This window comes from Pogona vitticeps, chromosome 4 (genome assembly GCF_051106095.1).
Source record: "Pogona vitticeps strain Pit_001003342236 chromosome 4, PviZW2.1, whole genome shotgun sequence".
Taxonomy (NCBI): domain Eukaryota; kingdom Metazoa; phylum Chordata; class Lepidosauria; order Squamata; family Agamidae; genus Pogona; species Pogona vitticeps.
The window spans coordinates 87,802,790-87,825,088 of NC_135786.1; the positions used below are offsets into that span (position 1 = coordinate 87,802,790).

The following is a 22,299-nucleotide window of genomic DNA, read 5'->3' on the forward strand; positions in this document are numbered from 1 at the left end:
GAAAAAAAACGAGTGGGAGGTGGGGAAAGCATGAAATTTGAACTTTCAGTTAACCATTGGCCAGTGAAGAGGGTGCCTGTCTGCTTCCTCGCTCTTCCCAGCATTCTGGGTGAGTACACTGTACGTTTTTTACTTTACTGTATGTACTGCACAGGTTTTTTTGCAGCTTGGTGGGGGGGTAGGGCTAGGTGGGGGGGTCTTGCAGTGTTTTAAAATGTCTGTGCCTGTGGTTAAAATATTCTTTGAGTGCATGTGCTGTTTGTTCAGGAAGGCAGGCATTTTTGTGCTGGAAGAATGGTTGCTGGATTGCTATGCCTTGCTGTGGGTGGTTATGTTTCTGTGCTCTTATGGGTCTTGCATTGTTTTAAAATGTCTGTGCCTGTGCTTAAAATGTGGATCCAGAGTCTTTTTGTACTGGAGGAATGGTTGCTGGGTTCTGTGCCATGCTGTGGGTGGGGTTACCGCCCCTCGACCTAAGAACCAAAAACAGCCGGAACGGATTAATTGGTTTTCAATGCATTCCTATGGGAAATGCTGATTTGATTTACGAACTTTTTGGCTTACAAACTTCCTTCCGGAACGGATTAAGTTTGTAAATCAAGGGTTGACTGTATGACTTTGTTTCAGGCTGTGCATAATTTAACAACAGTTTATCGAAGAGGTAAGAAAAATTTTAGCTTCATCTTATAATGTTATTTATAACTTTGAATAAAATCCATTTTCTAGTCCTTATGCAGAATTTGGTGAATTACTTTACAGTTCAAAACTAAAGGACTATAAAAGAGATAAAACAAAAATTTCAAACACACTGCCCAATTTTACACTTATGCAGACTTCACATCCACAGGATATGTATTGTATGCCAAGGTATATGCAGTTTGGTGCAAACAAAACAATAGGAGTATTTCTTAGAAGATACTTGGCATTAAACTGCATAAAAATACCTTGCCGTTTTGTTTTCCTGCTCTTTCACACATAAACATGCTGAATAAATGCCACCAAAAGGGGACTGCAAAATAAAGGATTGTTTAATGAAGAATTATGTGTTTTTTCAGCAAAAAAATGCTTTAATATAAGTGTAAAGAAACACATTTTGAGGATTGTTTGTTTGTGTGTTAATTTATTTATTTAAAACAGTTACCTTCAAACTTTGAGGATTTTGGGAAAGATAAATAAAATATAGCATTATAAATAAGAAAATTATTTAAAATAATATCAAGATAGAATAACAGCCAGGAGAGAAACAATTCATGGTTTTAATTGTTTTATGAATAATTTTATTGTGAGCCGCCCTGAGTAGACACAGTCTAGAAGGGTGGGATGAAAATCTAATTAATTAATTAATTAGATTTTTGTACTGCTGATCATCATTGAAGCTTACAGTGTGAGTTTCCCTCCCTGCCTACTATCTGACTTCACATCCCATTTCAAAGCTTCACGGTAGGGGGAAAAATATTTAAAGATACCAGGCAATTAGCTGGTAAGTTTTCTCCTGCCTTCTATTTCTCTTCTGTTACTATTTCACCTGCCTACACATGTGCTGTATGAGAAAAACATGGAATATTACACAGTCTAGTTCTACCAATAGCTGTGATCCTTCAACCTAAGTTAATTTTTCTTGTGTTCATTCTTAATCTTTTTTTCTCAGCTAAATTTAACATACTAAACTTAACAAGAGAACCCAGCATGACAACTAGCGTTTTAATGACAATTAGCAACTGGTCAGCACTCATAGCTCTAACATGGTGGGTTCTTATTCAGCATAGCAAAGAAGTGATGTCTCCAATTCCAACTCTATGGAAATGAAGAAATACAGCTGTTTGTTGACTATGGAAAGAAGAAGCTTGGTGATGGGTTGTTCTTTGAATATACACAATGCTTACTGAATGTGTGGCATGAAGCTTGTGTGTTTGTGTCTGTGTTGTGCACTAATGCAGAGAACAAAGCTGCATAAGTCTTGGCCAGGTTGGCATTAAAGCCATAATTCTTAACAAGCAAAGCTTGCTTTCCATGAGACATTTCAAAATTTTAAGGGCGATAAACAGTATGTAATTTGGAAAACAACAACTCACATTCAGTATTATAATTTTTTTAATTTGGAAAATGGGGGGAAATGATTATACAGTACCTATTGTTTTCATAGAACATGAGTTATTTCATCCCCCTATGATCTGCAATAGTGCAACTGTGCACATTAAAGCATGTAAAAAGAAGATATCCAAAATAAATTTATTCTACATTTACAAGTACTTTTATTTGATTTTATTCATATTATTTTAAATATCAAATAAATGTATTGGAGGACTAGGTTTGAAGGAGATGTGTTATGTTTAGTAAAAGAGGAAATGGGTTTTAAAAGAGTTGAGAATAAATGTATGAGCCTCGTGGCGCAGTGGTTAAAACGCTGTACTGCAGCTAAAACTGTGCTCACGACCTGGGGTTCAAATCCCAGGTAGCCGGCTCAAGGTTGACTCAGCCTTCCATCCTTCCGAGGTCGGTAAAATGAGTACCCAGCTTGCTGGGGGGGCAATGTGTAGCCTGCATAATTAAATTGTAAACCGCCCGGAGAGTGCTTGTAGCGCTATGGGGCGGTATATAAGTCCAATAAATAAATAAATAAATATAAATATTAAAGAATGGCTCATTGTAAAGCTCCCTTGAGGTCAAACTTGATTCAGCCTAACACTTTTAACCTAGCATTTTTAATGTTCTTGACACACATTTTCATGAGTGCAAAAGATACATAGAACATCACATTATTTTGGCTGAAAGGCATTGCAGTCCAGATATGCTTGACCAGGCTTACAAAGAGGTTGAGATTCAGATGCAGTTCACTCCTTAGTTACAGAATAATCCTTCTAATTTCAAGCATTAAGCCTCAAGGTTAGAATGGATGGAACTGTAGCACACAACTCACAGCACATGCCATTGGTCTGGGAAAATGCTGCTTTGAAAAGAATAAGGTCATAAGCAGCCCTATTGTAGTGTGAAGATGTTACGTTCAGATGGCTGGATAGAGGGATCTTAGGAGAGACAAATCCAAACTTCCTTTTCTTCTTTTTTAAAAATTTATCTGAATGCCAGTTAAATCCCAGGTTATATTTCTAGGCACATCTCAGGTGATGGCAATCACAGAGAAATCTTTTGGATGACCAGGCCATTCAAAACTAGTGATTGACCAGTCTGCAAGACCCAGAACTATAATTCCTTTGAAATCTTCTAGTGTAAGTATTGCCAAGGAGATTGCAAAGTTTAGTTGGCTAGTAACTGACTGATTCATTCATTCATTCATTTTACATTAAAATAAACTGCTTATTTCTGACTCTCCCCCCCCCCCGCCTGGTTCTTCAACAACTATACTGAATAAGTACTGTAATTAGCTGACAATACATAGCCGGAGACTGGCCTTACCTATGTCACAGACTACTGAGAACAAACACATTAACCTGGTTAAAAACTCAAAAGGAAGGTGTAAACAAGGGGCCTATCCTTGTTCGTAAGTGTGTAAACTTGTCATAAGAGTTCATAAAAATATGTATTGTAGCACTCTATCTTTGAGGAATCTAGATAAATTTGTGCCTGGGAGCTTGCCTTACATCACAGACTTAAAAGAACAATCAGACAGGTTTGTCAAAAGGATTATATTTGAAACACTCTACTACATAAGAGCTATGGAAATGTTCTCAATATTTCACCAAAACCGTATTAGGCAGCAAGGACGTTCTGAAATATTACCATGTTCTGAAATATTACCATGTTTTAAAGCAACACTACGGTAACTGCTATGTTCTTCAGTCTGTGTGCAGTTCAATTCAAAATAGACTTCATCACATTTAACAAAGGAGATTTAATATTAGTATGATAAACAGTACAGATAACCTTCTTGGAAACCTGCCTATCTATAGAATGTTTCAAAAAAGAAATAATTGGACACCTAGAAGAGAAAGTGATTGTTTCATTACATTTGCATTGGCCAAGGCTAAATTACAGTATTCACATCTATGTTTGTTTGTTTGTTTGTTTGCAAGACTAAGAGCTTCTCCTCATGTTATCTTTGAAATCTTATAGGTCACCTTCCAATACAACAATTTTCTGTGTAGTAAATTGTTAACACTAGCAAAATCCATTCTGAAACATGAACATAATCGTTGGAAGGCAAGTGGTGGCTGGTGCTCACTGTGATTACTGAGGCAGAAGATACAATAGCTAAGTGAGTAGAGGCAAGGGTGACAGATGGAGCCAGAGGCAAAAGTGGAAAAAAAAAACCTCACTCTTTTCAGGGGACTGGGAAGCCATCATCTTCCACTTCAGATATAGAAACAAGCAAGAGTAATGTGGCTGGGGAAAGTCTGAGGGCATGTATTCACTGGCAGAATAGCTTGCTACTGTATTTGAATTGCTTTTGGTGCTCTTCAGTTTATGGCACTCACATGTGTTTTTGACTTAAGAGTGATCCATTCCACCCCTTTTTAGAGTCAGCATGCACTAAAATAGAGCTGAGGTGGTATTATCTGAGGTGACATCCCTGTGATGTATTTGATGGATTGTGGCATTGAAAAGGATAATGGAGAACCCCCATACTCTACTCTACTGTACTCTCTCTCTTTCTCTCTCTCTGTGGTGTCTGTGTCTGTATATACATTCCTATTGATAGGGGCAGGAAGGAGAGTGCCATTGATTAAAGGTGAACAGATTGGAACAATCAAAAGACCTGTCTGGACCTTTCTCATGGAAGAAAGAAAAAATGCTGATCAGTATGAATAGAAGCCAGTCAAGTGAGATAAAACAGATTGCACTAAAGATCAGAAACTTTTAAGTGCAAACCAGTCTGCTCCCACTTCCTCCATCTGGATGTGCTCTGAGTCACAGGTGGACCATTACCCCATTTGCCCCAAAAGGTTAGCCTTCACTGTCTGAAGAGGATGATCACCACAAAAAAAAAACAACTATAGTAACAGATGAAACCAAATAGATAGATCTAGAAAGCATCCACCGCCATCTCTTCCTCATCTATTTATTTCTCTGCCATTCTCTCATACAAATGTGTTGAAAACAAATTTAAAAATACAGAAGAACAGTATTAAAAAGCTGTTTAAAAATATTGGAGAATAACATTGATCTATCCAAAATTGAATAAAATATAAATAAATTAACATAACCCAGCACCTGAAAACTAAACAGGAAGGAGAATAAAATCTAACACTGGTTAGGTTTTTCTTGATGAACATTACTGTTCATGCAAACACAGAGTCCATTGCTTGTTTAAGATGCGTAAGAACAAATATGCGCTTTAAAAACATATTAATAATCATTGGGTTAACACTAACCACTAAAGTCAACTCCATTTTTTTACTTTTGCACTCCGTGGAAAAAAATGTCCAGACTTGAGTTCTCCAGGATCACCATCTGTTGTCTAACTGAAGAACCATTTGTTCAGTATTAATAATTAGAGATCGGGGTATTTGTATACAAATATCCCCACACAGGTGGAAATAATGAGGGTTTAAATAATGAGGGCAGCAGAGGCAAAATTCACGATTTCGCCCCTGCTACCAGCTCCGCAGCAGCATCCTATCGTGCTGTTCTCTGCAATGGATCAGCCACTCCCCAACCTAGCAGAGAGGCTTGTTATCCAGCCTCCTGCCATGAATGGGTTATTGACTGACAACAGCACGACAGGAAAGCACTGTGGCGCCGGCAGCAGTGGCAAAATTGTGAGTGGACCCTCTTTATTTCCACCTGTGCGGGGATATTCGTATACGAGTATGAATACCCCCATCTCTATTAATAATACTTTATATCTTGAACAAGGCAAAGTACAATATTACTATTATTTATTTGTTGCATTTATATTCTTTCCTACAGTTGGCTCAAGATTATCTACATGGCTGCCCCTCCTCCAAAAACTTTACCCTCTCAACTATCATGTGATGAAAGTCAAGCTGAAAGACTGACTGGCCCAAAGGCACTCAGTGAGTTTTACATCTCAGTGAGGGTTTAGATCCAGTTCTCCTTAGTTGTAGTTCAATACTCTAACCACTACACTTCCCAAATTTAGCTAATGGGAAATAAATCTCCAAATATTTTAAATAGATAAGTTGGGCTTTCTCGGTGGTTACTTCCAGTGCTTCCATCGTTAAGCAAAGAACATCTTCTTCAGACAGGCCTTGAAGCTACAAGGGTCTCAGGAACGCTTGTTTACTAATTTACAGATTTTAAAATGTTTTAAATTTGTTTTTAAAACATTTTTATCTTAATATATATTTTTAAAAGGAAATTAAAAGAGTTTTTTTAAACTGTTGTTTGTTTTGTAATTTTAGTTATGGGCAACTTTGGGGCAGTTGGGAAATAATACAAATAACTAAACACAGAGAGTGCTGAGAGAGAATCAAAGAATAACACAGTTAGTGGCTAAGTTTTTATTTTCACCTATGAGAATTCACAAAATGTTATAGCAAGATTTTATACTATATTATGTATCTATTTTATGTGTTTTATCTTTGTATAATCGGGTCTATAACTGCATAATAAAACTTTAAACACATATAAATCTCATACCTTTAATTTGCAGCTCACGAGGAGCTAACATTATTTATAAAATCTAAGAGACTGAGTCCCTGTGTTCCACAAATAACTGTGTATTATCTAAGCTTTCTTTTACTTTCTTTATAGTCCTAATTGATGTTACCTACTCAGTGATAGTTCAGTGAGTTAGGTACTTGGCTGCATAGCATATACTATGCTATTTGTGTACAGTATACCTATTTAGATCTCTATTTCAATTAGCTTCACTTAAACTTCATGATATATACAATTCCCTTCTAAAAAATTACAACTACCCCAAAGAAAGATCACAAAATGTGTTATGGAACAAATTTAATTCTGAACAGGTCTTGTCATCTCAACAGTTACTGATCAGACCTACAAATAATGAGATAAGCAGCTGTAGGTACAGTATATCTGTGCTACACCCAAAGCTGAATTCATCTAGTGGAGACCAAAGGCAGCACACACAAAAACATTAAAATTGAACAATTACAAAATGAATTGAAATTTAAAACTATAATATATTTAAAACATTATTTTAAAACTGTGAATATTTAAATGTCAAAATTTAAAGGACTTTCCCATCTCAACTGCCTCCTGGCTCCCTGATGCCTCTCTAAACAGGTACATTCTCAGCTGCCAGCAGTAGAAAAGGAGGGAGGAGAGAGCTTTAAAAAAGAGCAAAAATCAAAGTGTGTGGCTTATATACCGCCCCACAGAGCTTCAAGCACTCTCTGGGCGGTTTAAAAGTTAATTATGCAGGCTACATATTCCCCCCCCCCAGCGAATTGGGTACTCATTTTACCATCCTCGGAAGGATAGAAGGCTGAGTCAACCTTGAGCCGGCTACCTGGGATTGAACCCCAGGTCGTGAGCACAGTTGTGGCTGCAGTGGAGCAGTTTAACCACTGCTGCGCCTTCTGGTGGAGGGAGTTCCAAAATGATAGGGCAGTCATTGTAAAAACCCAATTTCCAGTCCTCACTTGATGTACTTGTGAGGGTGGTGGACGGAGAGAAGGCACTCCCCTGAGGATCTGAATATATGTTGGGGCTCATATAGGGAGATATACTCTTTGAGAATCCTGGGATTTGCCATTTGATGAGGGACTTAGAATCCTGGTCTGAAAGCTAAAGTGTATGCTTCTAAACAAGAGGTCTCATGATACACTGAGTGGCTGAGGATTAAATCAATTTAATTAAGTAGTGTAGATATGTATTCTCGAAGGCTGTGTAGATAATAAGTGTAGATACGCAATGTGACTTACAACTGATTCAGTTACACAGCTTCAGCCTGTTATCGTTCACAAAGCATTGTGTACAAAGTTCTCCAGATAAACACATTCCCACTTTCCCAAAGAACACCACCACTACTCTGCTCAAAAATGGTTTTCACTGCTAACCCTATTCAGGCATGCAAAAGGGGTTAATTTTAAAGCATGACCAGGGAAAGACTTCTAGCCCTGCCCATTGCCTGTCAGAATATGAGGAGGAAAGCTGCTCCTACACATAGAATCCTTCCAAGGGGATCCTACAAATCAGGGTCCCCAATCACACCTGGGGAAGCTCAATGTGTAGTGGATAGTCTCCTCCTCGCACTATTTTTATATGGAGGTAGCAAAGGGCAGAAGGCAGGGCTAGAGATCTGTCCCTGCTCAAATCAAGCCTTTTTTGTACAGTCAAATAGGGCTTCAACCTTCCAGACAATTGGGTTCCACCTGAAATGTTCCACTGAGTAAATGCAACCTTAGCACCATTCACCACTGAGTAAATGCAACCTTAGCACCATTCACCCCTCTCTCACATATACAGAAATACTGTCTGAGCGCAGCTTTAGGAAATACAGGTGAGTCCACTGTGTGGTTTCACCGCAAACAAGAACAGACATTCAACACACCTCTGGACAGCCTTCTTCGTAGATTCTACAAATGCAAAGCAAGTTATTGTTGTCAGCATTTTCACAGATCAGAAAGTAAAGTGGGGACAGTAATTCTGGCAAGTCTCCCTGCTCTAAAATAATGCTTAATAAAATGAAATTTGAGCCAAGACCTTCTAGGTTGAAGTCCATTACACTAGCTAATGTCCTGACCATCATGCTTTCAGTCAGCAGATTTATTACATTGCGATCATACCAAAAAGTTAGTCTTTAAAAGAGTATCCTCCGCTACCCAAGCTTGTTATATTTTGAATCTGATGTATGCCTTTATGTAATTTTTGTCCCTAATTAACTCCCTATCTCTTTAGATGTAGTTCAGTGTTTTGAGTTAATTATTTATCACCTCCTTCCTTATCTCATTTCTGACACACAGAATAGCAGAGGGAACATTTTTTAAGTAAAATATCAAAGAGATGTCCTTTGCCAGGCAGGTTTAGTGAAAGCCTAGTGTATCTTAAAATTTTCAACATGAACAACAGTTTGTGAACAAAAAGATCCCACAGTAACAAATCAGTCACTTACACACTTACACCTGTTTATTAAATATCAGGCATGCAATATCCTTTAGGCATGCAAGGAAATCATTTTAGCTTCCATTGTACAAGAAATGAAGGAAGGAGACTCTTAATAGTTGTTTGTTACCTAGACTGACCACAGAAGAGTGAATTTTGTACTTGCTCTGATTAGTGCAGCTACAGCATTTAAATGCAGAGTTTGGCATTAAGTCTTATTTACTCTTCTACACTATTGATATGTAATATTTATACCAAATGCCACAGAAGCCAAATTATTAAACCTAAGCTCAATACTTTTTCTATGCTACCCCATGTATGAACAAGACAGCAGTTTTCTAAATTATGTACTGGGAAATGATATACACATCACACATTCCTTGATGAAATGAAACTAGGCTGTTATTTACCTAAATGTTACTCACCCAAGTGTAACTAGTTCTCATTCAGAGAAAGATAGGTTATAAAATTAAATAAACAAACAATAATTATTTGTTGCCAATTAGTTATAATTAACAGAAGAAAAAAAATAAATGGACCACTTATATAATCATGTTTTGCAAACTGATACAGATTAAGATAAAACAATTAGAATGACAAGCATATGCCTCTTCACCCTCTCCAGCTATCACTGTTTCTTCACCTCTTTCTGACCCTTTTCCATCCTGATCATGAGAGAAAAAAAGAACTACAACATGTGAACTCATTGTGATATGGCCTACAAATATTTACTCCTCCTCTTATTGAGAATATACAGTGGTGCCTCGCATTACGACGTTAATTCGTTCCAGCGAAATCGCTGTAGAACGAAAACATCGTAAAGCGAAAATAAAAAAGCCATTGAAACGCATTAAAATCTGGTTAATGTGTTCCAATTGGCTAAGAACTCACCATCCAGCGAAGATCCTCCATAGGGGTGGCCATTTTCGGGTGCCTGTGAAGCGAAAAAAGGCTCCTAAACACAGCGGGGAGCCATTTTGAGCACCCAGCGGCCATTTTGAAAACCCGACAATCAGCTGTTTTGATCGCAAAAACCTCGTCGTAATGTGGATTAGTTGTTAAACGGAGCACTCATCTTGCGAGGCACCACTGTAATTAAATACTCTGCAACTGACAAATAACTCACTTTAACTGAAACACATGAAAATGTTGGTTTTATTGTGTCTGATAATAAAACACACTAGGGCAGGCCCATTATATCAATGAGGATTGAATGAGTCAACTCCAACTGCAATTTACTAAAGTAAGGTGCAGTTAGAGTGGGCACATATGAATCAATGGAACTTCCACAGGTGACTCACCAGATCCCCAGTTTTAATTAATTTACTCTAGAGGAATTTACTGTGCTAAGCAACAGGATTTTAGCTATAATTGAGCCTCAGTGTTTCCATATATACAGTGGTGCCCTGCTTGACGATTACCTCATTAGACGAGGAAATCGCTTAACGATGAGTATTTTGCGATCGCTATAGCGATCGCAAAATGATGTTTGTATGGGTTTTTTTGTTTAACGACGATTGGTTCCCTGCTTCAGGAACCGATTTTTCCCTTAACGATGATCAAAACAGCTGATTGTCGGGTTTTCAAAATGGCCACCTGCTGTGCAAAATGGCTCCCCGCTGTGTTTTAGGACAGATTCCTCGCTATACAGGCACCGGAAAATGGCCGCCCTATGGAGGATCTTCGCTGGACACTGAGGTATTTCGCCCATTGGAACGCATTGAACCGGTTTTCAATGCATTTCAATGGGTTTTTTACTTTCGCTTGATGACAATTTCGTTCTACAGCGATTTTGCTGGAACGGATTATCCTAGTCAAGTGAGGCACCACTGTATTCCTGTTCTCTTTCAGTGTGCCTGGTGATCGGAAGAAGGGAACCTTAGATGGGTGTTGCCTGTTGACACAGAGACAACAGACAACATCTGGTCTGCCTGAATCATATGGTTACAACATATGCTAAGAAGCAGAGGAGTGAGACTGGAAAGAGGCAAGACTAGAGCAGGGAAACATGAAGTAGCCACTAACCTGTTTGTGGATATGTATGGATCTCTGTATTTCTGCTCACAAAAGCCTTCAATTATCAGCTTAATGTATTTCTTAAACCATACTGATTAAGTCTCTTATGCCACACTATCATGTTCCAGCACTTAAGCGGCAGATCGTACTAGTGGTAGCTATGGTCTGAACTGAGGGAGGCTTACAGCACCATTTCAGAGTGGAGTGCCCCATGCTCTTATGGTCATGAGCCAATTATATCCTCCTGAAGTAACAGACATATTTCCCCAACATGTGAAATGCTGAAGATTTCATTTGGTTTTATGTGCACTTAATAGTCTGGACTGTATTTAGGCAATATACTCTTCCTCTTGCGTCCAGCAACTGGCATTCTAGCTGTCAATTGTATTTGTTGTATTTTTCTGTTGTATTATTAAATAGGCTGTTTTTTTTAGCTGCTAATCTCTTTCAGCCATTTCCCCCATCAGACTCTGCTGACTGCTTTTATTTCATTTTCTGGCTCACTGAACTCATTCCTGCTTGTCTGAACCAATTTCAGAGGTGGTTCCTGACATGGCCATCTTCCTTCCTGGAAACCAATTACAGTCCATGGGTTCATCAGCACACTGAAATGGATTGAACAAAATAAACTTGGGCTTAAATGGAAAAGTATTAAGGTTAGTAAAATGTTACTGCAAGCAAAAGAAAACTTCAAAGCACGAAATATGGCCTGCAATGAAAAATTTAGTCTAATGCTTCTGAAACTGAGATATATATCCAAGATCTAAAATAATTCTGGGGATAGGATGGAAAGGAAGAATTATGACATGTCTTTTTATCCAGCAAGTTAATCAACCAAAGTCTGTGTTTATACAGGACAATTATTGAATACAGAAGTGCAATAGTTTAATCATTCCTCCTTGACCATGGGTAACTATACAATGGATAAGTGAATTGAAAAAAAGTCTAGGAGAACAGAAACACTTTCTCAAAGACATGCAGAGTTAAGATGATCATTGCACAGGCTAAGGAGGCCATCAGTTATTAATTTGCACATATGCAAATAATAGTTAGATTCCACTTCTATATCTTTTTGTGTCTGAAGGCTTCTGAAGTACAGTACTTAAAATAATGGGAGTGCTCCTGAGTAATCTTGCATTAACTTTCACTGTAATTTATCATGTTAATTGGCAGAAGTGTAGAAACTGTTGAGGAACTGAGAAAGCTATATGCTGTTAAAAAGAAACTGCACAGAACCTACCGTTTATGAGTGTTAGACTAAACACCTTAAAGAAAAATCCCCGTAGTTATGTACAATGCAAGATCAGTGAAAACAAAATGCTGGGTAATGAATTGAATGTGGACCATATTCTCAAAGATAAACCGTCTATAGTTAACACTGTTCAATAAGACTTGTGTACCACCTGCTGTCCTTCCAAAGGTGCAGCCACCTGCCTTTCAAAGAGCCTTCTCAGAATTCTGAGAAATGGCAATATCCATGGCAAACTAACAATGATCATTTTGCTTTTGTAAGAATTCCTAGATTTTAAAATTACAGTATTTCTGCCAAACGCAGTGTGCACCAACCATGGATCTGACTTCATTAAAAAGAAACCTGCTGAGATCTAATTTGAAAGAACTGTGGACCTTGACTACATCCTGGAAGCATACATTTTAGGATATTAAAACAACAACCCACAACCCTTATGAAATAGAGTGAGGATAACAAAAAAAGAAAAGAACTGGATTGTTTGTTCATTTCAGAGAAAATTCAATTGGTTCTAAAACTGTCAGTACTGCATGTGGGTCAGTTTCCACCTCATCCCACCAGCTGAACACTGACCTAGGGCAAGAAAGGCTAGTTCAGAAACACTTCTTTTCATCCCAGCCTGTCTATCACATACAGGTTTGAAAGATGGGTAGTGAAAAAAAGGCACGGGTTTCAAGGGCTGTGCGCGCGTTTGAAGGAGAGAGAGAAAAATAATGCGATGGCTCGTAGCATGATCATCATCTCCTCCCATCATCCCTTCCCGTGCAGCACACACACTCCCGCCCTCCTTCTAGCACAGCCTGCCACGCCTTGTAGTACCGCACTCCGCACCCAGAGAAAGTCTGCCCTCAGGAGATCATCCCCCCCCCACCTCGCCTGGTGGCGGCTAGGCAAGGCGCGCTCCGAAACCCCATCCCTTTCCAGCTTTCGCAGGCACCGGGCCTCCCTCTTTCAGGCTCTGGTAACGTCACTGGAAAGAAGCGGCAGAGCCTCTGCTTCGCTTCGCCTGGGCATCCTCAGAAGCAGCACCTACCTGAAGCCGCCGTCGCCAAAATTCCTTCCCGCCGTCCGTCCGTCCGCCCACCCACCCAACCTGCTTTCCGCTCCCTCTGTCCTTCTGCCGAGGGGTGAAGTTGGGGGGGACTCACTCCCCCACCAGACAGACACACTGTATATGGGAGGAACCGCGGGGGAAGTTCTCTTCCCTGGGGGGGGGGTTTCCTCACCCACATCGCCCACGCCCACGTCCCTTCCACCCAGGCTGCTGGGCACGGTACCTCTTTCCTCCTGCTAGGCGCCCCCGGGCGCGTGAGGAGAGCCGTCTCCTCGCACACGACGGCCACGTCCTCGACGAAGACGCAGTCGGGCAGGCTCTCGTCGGCGGGCAGCTCGAGCACCTGCAGCCCCAGCTTGCTCTTCAGCACCCCGACGTAGAGCTGGTGCTCGCGCTCGGCGCGCGCGAAGTCCACCTCCTTCGCCTGGTCTCGCCTCAGCGCGTGCTGGCACAGGGACTCGGGCAGAGCCCGCACCACCGCGTGGCTGCAACGCCCGAAGCCGGAGATGCAGCTGCTCAGCCCTGCCATGTTTGACAGAAGGGCGGCGAGGAGGAAGAGGGGAACGAAGGGCAGCCAGAAGCAAGCGCAGGAGAAGGCACCACCGGGTCCTGCGCCCGCCTTTCTCGTCTGGCTCCGCGAGCGCACCCGAAACCCCAGCTAGCTAGCTGCCAAGCTTCCCCTCCTCTTCCCCGCTCGCACTCTTCCCAGCACCCGCTGAAGCGTCCTCCTCCTCCGCCCCCCCGCCGCCCCACCCGCTTCAGAACAGGAGGAGGTGGGCGCACGCAGAAAGCCGAAGCCGCTTCGGATTGGCCACGCACCACCACCGAAGGCTTCCTCGCAGAAGACCCGCGCTCTAGGGAGCGCCCATTGGCCGGCTCCTCTGGCCAGGGAATTCAATTGGTCGAAGCCGGCAACGTTCCGGTGCAAGTTACCTGTGCACCCCTTTGCAACCTTGGAGATGGTCAAGCGACTGCACCTGTCCCAGTGACTAGTCCTTTGCACCACCGGCATGGGTGGCCGACGAGATCTGAGTGCATATACCCGATGAAGGGGGGGGGATTCCAAAATTCAGAGAATTCTGTTTAAAGTTTTCAAGACTCTCTTAGGTTCAATCTTCCTCCTAGTCTGGGAACAGACTAGTAGTGTCCCCCACCGCACCCCAATCCATCCGCCCCAGAACTGAACACAGTTTGACTAGAAACTATGACGACTCCTTACTGTGTAAGGATACAGTACTAAAAACTTGTATAATATTTATTTTTTTATGTATACAAGTCCCTTTTTTGGGAGAAAGGCAGCCTATTAATTAGACAAATAGATAACTAAAATAAATATTTATCCCAATATAGTAGATGAAAAGGACACCTCAACAACTGTTCTTCTATTCAAATGAACAGTTGTGGGAAAACAGATGAGGTGAATATTGGAAAGGGTAAGAGAGAGGGAACCAACTGTCAAGAATGTTTCAGAAATTAATTTTGACAACATTCTTGGATGTTTGTTTTTACCTCACCTTTCTCCTCGAAAAGGACCCAAGGCAGCTTATGTTACTGCATAAGTGGAGTTGGGAGGGGTGGGAATTTGATGGCACAGTCCCAGGATACCCCCAGAAGAAGGGAATGGTAAACCACTTCTGTGTACTCTCTACCTAGAAAACCCTGAAAAGAGTCAAATTTCGCTCCATAACACGCACCTTTCCATAAGACGCACCAATTTTTTTGGAGAAGAAAACAGGAAAATATAATCTGTTTTCTTCGCTCCATAAGACGCACAGACTTTCCACCCCCCTGTTTTGTGGGGGGAAAGTGTGTCTTATGGTGCGAAAAATACGGTAACTACAGATAATTAAATAGATACCCAATGTGCAATCGTGGACAGATTGATGGACTAGGATTCGGGAGGCCTGAGTTCGAATTCATGCCCAACCATTGAAGCTCACTCGGGATGTGGAACTAGTAAAAACACTCCGTAAATATCTCTCTTACTTTGAAAATCCCTTTAGGGCTGCTCTAAGTAACTTCCAACTTCATGGCACATAACAAATAGTGTAGGGACTACAATAATAATAGTCAAATGCTGTCAAATCGATTTCCACTTACAGCATCCCTTTCAAGAGTTTTCCCATAGTAATAATCATGAACCATCAAGTCAGTTCTAACATGGTGACCCTTTTTCAGACATTTTCCAGGTAAAGTATACTCAGAAGTGGTTTACAGTTCCCTTCTTCTGAGGGTGTCCTGGGACTGTGCAACTTGCTGAAGGCCACACATGCATCATGTCTTGATTACTGCAATGTGCTGTACATGGGGCTACCCTTGAAGGGTGCCTAGAATCTTCAATTGGTGCAGCATGGCGAAACTAGGTGGCTAATTAGTATACAGTATCATGATCATATGATCCAGTACCGAAAGATCTGACGTGGTTGCCAATTGCCCATCAAGTCCAATTCAAGATGTCGGTTTGGGGCCTGGCTATTTAAGGGACTCATTGTCTCATTACAGTATGAGCCTGTCTGGACATTAAGATCTTAAGGAGAGGCCCTCTTAAAATACCAACAATTTCAGAGGCTCACCGAACAAGCATGCTGAAGAGGGCCACCTTCCGTGTGGCTCCCATATTGTGAAATGCGCTATTGAAAAATAGTATAGAAATACCTTGAATAAATTATAATAATACAGTTTCCTATAGCTAATATAAATTAACTTGGCAGGAAAAAAACAGATTAAAAATTTCTTTACACAGTGTTATAGGTGCTGCATGCTGTACATAACTAAGTGAACGCTAAATCTGACAGTATATTTTTTACCTAATTGCAGAGTGGGGATGATATCCTTTTGGACTGCAACTTTTGTCATCACCAATCAGTATGGCCAGTGCTGGCTAAAATGTTACTTTCCCAAGCTTTACTATTATGCCTTTGCGAATACCACACAAGATTCTCTGCCAGGGGACAGAGATTTGTCATCTGAAATTGTTTTAATGGGACACAATTGTTGAGAATGTCACAATACTGTAGTTGGTTTTCTTCTGTACCACCCCATGAGGATGCCAACCATCTTCTGAACTCTATGGACCTATGCTTGCAGGCATCTTGCCTACACTTCTGTATATCTGTCTGTTTGCTTCCTTTAAGGGAGGGCACTAGGATGCTTAGATCAGAAGGATCTACCCTTCCATACACGCATATTCTCCACAGCGTACATGGTAATGTAATGACTGCACCGCGTGAACAACCTCTTTCATGGCTGGCCCTATCAATAGGCAGAGGAAAGAAGTCACCTCGGGCAGAAGTTTTTGAATGTTATGAGAAGGCAGAAAATTCTTATTTATTTCATTTGCTATTACTGTATTTTTTTTTTAAACTGCCAGGAAATGGGAGAGGTGTTTAAAGGATTTTCTGCCTCATGTGCCAAAACAGCTTGGCTGGATTTGGGTTCCATGGCAGGGGAATAGCATCTGCTACACTGTCTTGGCCAGCAAAATGTCTTGGGGGTGTGTGTGTACCCTGACTATTTTTGTCTGTCTTGAATCCGATGCAATCAAACCCACTGTAACTGGACAACTGGGGAAGTCCTAATGTGCTTTAGGAAAGGAAATAACTTCTCTTGATAAGCTGCTCAATGGGAGTTAATAATTTCCTACGTTTTTATTATCCCTCCCTATCTTCTCCCTTTGTTTTGCTATAATAAAAATCAGTCCCAAATCCTACGGCTTTCTTCAGAAAAAAAGATGTGTTAATGCTTGATTATTTCAGTTACCTTGTGACACTTCCCCACCCCCACCCCAGCTTTTACGTATATTTGTTTTGATTTGGTGAGCAGAGAACATTACACCCATGAACAAACATAATGTTACCCTGAACTCCCCAAGTTGACTGACATACAGCTGTCAGCTAGGTCATTGCTAACTACCTGGTAAATATTTTCACAACTTTCTATAATGCCTAATGTTTTATTTTTGCTCTCTTTCCTAAGTATTTGTGAGTCTCAATTAACCTTTCTCACTGCAGCCGCAATACAACTTGACAATGTCAGTTGGCTTTCTGGTACAACTCTTAATGAAACAGATTTCACCTGACACATAAGGAAAAGGTAATATTTACTCCTTTGAACAGCTTGGAAAATGTTGATTTATTTCCTGCAAGTGTCTACTGACTAATCCCAGTAAAATACCCTACACAGTAAATCTAACCTTTTCTTCAGGAAACATAGTTAGGAAAAACCTAGTTGAAAGCACTATGCCAGCCAACTCTGAAACACTGCTTTGTTTGTATTTGCTTGCCATGACAAATATGAATGTCTAGCGGTCAGTATGAGTTGGATTTGGTCACTTGGTAAGAGGTGGAATCAGAGCTATGTTATTATTTACCTAAAATATGTATATCCTACTTCATTCTGCAGTGTGCTATGGCTCAGCAATGGCTGAAATCCTGTTGAATTCCCACACAAAAGGGATGACTTTAGAGCTGTGTTGCCTTAAGATAAGAAATCTTTATAGAAATTATCTGTTACATACCAAGTTGTGTGTGTCAGTACACAACAGACAATATCTATGGAGATTTCTTAACCTGGGGCAATTGGCCTACAAACATTATGCCTTTTAGGTAGCATAGCAATACGGCTTCTGCTAAAAAGTGTCAGGTAGTGCCTAGTATAGTCACTGGGGTAGAAGGGACATAAGATAGGTTGACAAAGCCCAGAATGGCAGGAGAGCAAAGGGCCAAAGTGAATATTCTTTGGAGCACACAGGTGGAAAACACCCTCTGGCTATGGTAAGCAGACAGATAAGAGTGGGATAGCTTGGGACACCTAAGTGGAGGGACAATGTCCAACAGACTAACCACCACTGCCTACAACTATAGTCAAGACAACAGCAACCAGTACTAAGAAAAGCAGAATTACAACCTCAGTTTTGAAATTCCATAACTGCACAGCCGCCAAAAGAAAACTTTTGTTCCTTGATCAGCGTGGCCATACACAAGACCTCCTGGGCTGAGGAATTCATGTTGGTGCACCTGGGTTATTTAACATAATTCTTATGGAACTCTATGAGCTAGGTTAAGCTGAGACATGCTAAAATAGTACATCATGATAAACTATGGGTTAGCACAGATTTCTCCAAACTGCTGCCCTTCACAGGATTTGCACCACTGGTGCTATCATCACTTAACACTTGCCGTATTGACTAAGGCTCATGGCAATTATAGTCTAAGACAGCTAGAGGACAGCAGGTTGGGGAAGCTTGTTTAGTTAGACATGAACAATACTAGCTTTGTCCTGAACTTGAACATTCCTGCCTGTTCACTTTTGCTTATAGTTAATCGTGTCATCTTGAACTGTGGTGGACATCCATTAAACAACTCAGCTTGAGAAACTATGGTTTGATGTTTACTTGTTTGAAATTAACCATAAGTCATGTTAACTGTGCCTCATTGGGATTAGGTAAGATGGCCAATGGCATACAGTACTTCTGTTGTGAAATGAAACATGTGGCATATCAATATGTTCAAAATGCAGTTGAAAACCATTTTCAGGTTTCCTGATATGACTATATACATAGGGCTAAGTCCGATTATTATTTCCAACTGAGTAAAACCACAAGAATCAGTGGAGTTTGTTGACATAAATGAGTATTGCCAATTAATCAGATTTAAGTGTAGTTCTATTAACTTGACTGATTATTTTGTTAAAGCTTGTTTTGCTTCCAGAGTAAAAATAATTGGACTTACTTATCTGTTAATATGTTTTAATCCAGGGTTCTTTGTAAGAGTCAGTTCTAAATATGTTCATAGTATGTAGCCATGTTTTTCCTATAACAATGTTCCCCCATTTATTTCACACAAGAGCTGTTTTATACACAGGTGTCTACTATATTTGAATACCGGTCCAAACGAATGTTTCAGTTACCTTTATAATGGTTATTTTTGCATAAATAGGTCTGAGTATAGGTGGTCTTTTGTTGGCTTTAGACTAGAACTCTTTTGGAAAGGAGTGGGATAAGAAATGAGAAGGAGGGAGGGAGAAGAAGATATGAGATATTTGTGGACTGCAGGGATCTGCACAACACAAGCAGTCCTAGTGAAAGAACCTTATCCTCCTTTGATTTCTGACTTTAGTGGGCCATTCCCATATATCCCCATGAATACAAATGATTCACTTTTCTTTTCCTTCAAAATAACACTTTTAAAACCCATTGAAATTCTCCTCCAGCTCTGTTATGTGGGCACTTAGATCCCTCTTCATAACTTCACAAACAAACAAACAAACAAAAAAGACCAAAATAAACAAGTCTTGGCTACCCTGTTAAAACACCAATTTATTTATTTATTTATTTATTTATTTATTTATTTATTTATTTATTTAATTTCTATCCCGCCTATCTGATCGTATTAGACCACTCTAGGCGGCTTACAATAAAAACAACAATGTAATTTTAAGACATTACAGCTAAAACATAGATGAAGATAGAGAACAAAATAAAAGAAAAAGATCGTCAAGGGTTTTCTGTTGGGAAGGCCTGCCTATACATCAGTGTTTTTAGTTGTTTCTTAAAAATGCCCAGCGAGGGAGCCGCGCGAATCTCAGGGGGTAAGTTGTTCCAAAGGCGAGGAGCCACCGCCGAGAAGGCCCGATTTCTGGTCTTTTCCTTTCGGGCCTCTCTCGGCGTTAGGCTCCTCAGCCTCACCTCCTGGCTTGCGCGAGTGACACGGGTAGATCTTGGTGGGAGAAGGCGTTCCGCCAAGTATCGAGGTCCTAAACCGTTTAGGGCTTTATAAGTAAGCATTAACACTTTGAAATCGATGCGGAATCGGATGGGCAGCCAATGCAATGCGGCCAGAGTGGGTGAGATATGTTGGTATCTTCTCAGTCCACTGAGTAGTCTGGCCGCCGCATTCTGCACCACCTGTAGTTTCCGCAGCAGTCTCAAAGGTAGCCCCACGTAGAGCGCATTACAGTGGTCTAATCTTGACACTACAAGCGCATGCACCAGAGTGGTGAGAGACCCCACATCAAGGTAGGGCTGCAGCTGGGCTATCCGCCTAAGATGGAAAAAAGCGGAACGGACCACGGACGCCACCTGGGTCTCCATAGTGAGCGCCGGGTCCAGATGGATGCCCAAGCTGCGGACCCCATCCCTAGCGGGCAGGGTCACCCCCCCAAAAATGAGGGAGTTTCCCATATCCCCAGATGTGGGGGCGCCCACCCTCAGTACCTCCGTCTTGTCCGGGTTCAGCCTCAGCCTGTTCTCCTGCATCCATTCCAGTACAGCCTCCAGGCAACGCCGAAGGGACAGAACGGCATCTCCTGCAGTTGGAAAAAAGGAGATGTAGAGCTGTGTGTCATCCGCATATTGATGGCACTGTGCTCCACATCTCCTGATGACCCCTCCCAGCGGCCTCATATAGATGTTAAACAGCATTGGGGAGATGATCGATCCCTGTGGGACCCTGCAATTGAGGCTCCACGGGGCCGAGACATTCTCCCCAAGCTGTACTCTCTGGGGATGGTCCTCCAAGAAGGAACGGAGCCAGGCAAAAGCCCGGCCACCTATCCCCAACTCGGCGAGCCTCCCCAGGAGGATACCGTGGTCAATGGTATCAAAGGCCGCTGAGATATCGAGGAGGACCAGCAGAGACACTTTGCCCCTGTCGGCCTCCCTCAATAGGTCATCACACAGGGCGACCAATGCCGTTTCTGTTCCATGGCGCGGCCTGAAGCCCGACTGGAATGGATCCAGGGCATCTGTATCATCCAGGAACGCCTGAAGCTGGTCGGCCACTACCCTCTCGACTACCTTGCTTAAGAAAGAAACATTGGCAACGGGCCTATAGTTGCCAATTTTGTCCGCCGCCAAACTAGGTTTCTTTCTTATGGGCCTAATGAGTGTTTCCTTGAGGGCAGAGGGAAATCTGCCCTCAAGGAAAGACCCATTAATTATTACAGTAGCCCATTCCGTTGTTGAGGGCCTAGCTGCCTTGATTAGCCAGGCCGGGCAGGGGTCCAAAGAGGAGGTGGTGGCACGACAGCGATCAAGCGTCCTGGCGACAGTGTCGGGCGATACAGGCTGAAAGGAGTCAAAAGACACCGGGCAAGACGGAGCGCTGGACATCTCAACTCGACTCACTGTATTCAAAAAAGGAGCGAGATCCCGGCGGATGGCCTCCACTTTAGATTTAAAAAATGCTGCAAATTGGTCCGGGGTAAAACTAGGGGGAGGCCTATCACCCGGGCCAACTCCGGACAGGTCACCAAGCAATTCAACTTTTTTTTTCATTTGAGGTAATGTAGAGATTTTGCTGAGACCCTGATGTTGGGAAAGTGTGAAGGCAAGAGGAGAAGGGGACGACAGAGGATGAGATGGTTGGACAGTGTCATCAAAGCTACCAACATGAATTTTACCCAACTCTAGGAGGCAGTGGGAGAAAGGAGGGCCTGGCATGCTTTGGTCCATGGGGTCATGAAGAGTTGGACACGACTTAATGACTAAACAACAAAGCGATTTTGCAGTAGAAGTGAACGGACTCATGCTGCTAACACTGCGTGTCACTAGTCCCAATTAGAGAAGAACTGAATCAATTGCTAAAGTGAGTTATTACATATGGAAGTCCATTAATTCCATGAGTCTACTATACTGTAGTTGGAATTTCCCAATTGTTACTAATGCTGACATGCCCTTCTGCAATTGATCTGTTGGGTTTGTCTGTTGATACCAGCTATTTATGAGATTAGCAACTGTATTCAGGCTCATAACATTATTGGTATTATTATGATTTCTCGGATTACCAATATGGTATAGTGGATAGAGTGACAAACTAGGGCTCTGGAGAACAGCATTTGAATCCCTGCTTAGACATGGAAACTCACAAGGGAAGTGGAACTGGTACAACCATTCCTTAAACATTTCACCTTGAAAGCCCTGCTGACATCACTGTAAGTCCATTCCGACTTGACGGCACATAACACACTCATGACTTCTGTACCACTTTGA

At 41.5% G+C, this 22,299-nt stretch overlaps 1 protein-coding gene across 4 annotated transcripts in view; it reads right to left on the reverse strand.

The window, feature by feature from the left end:
• Positions 1 to 22,299, reverse strand: part of DDAH1 (dimethylarginine dimethylaminohydrolase 1) — a 165,255-nt gene that overhangs the window by 75,990 nt on the left and 66,966 nt on the right. The window contains exon 1 of one of the 4 annotated variants that reach the window (XM_020795036.3): positions 13,534 to 13,976. The exons of 2 other annotated variants lie outside the window; for them this stretch is intronic. In XM_020795036.3, the coding sequence (XP_020650695.2) occupies positions 13,534 to 13,839 (306 nt within the window). In that variant the 5' untranslated portion in view covers positions 13,840 to 13,976. Of the gene's footprint in view, positions 1 to 13,289; positions 13,427 to 13,533; positions 13,977 to 22,299 lie in introns of those variants that run through there. One more of the 4 variants, XM_078392199.1, reaches the window with a different exon arrangement.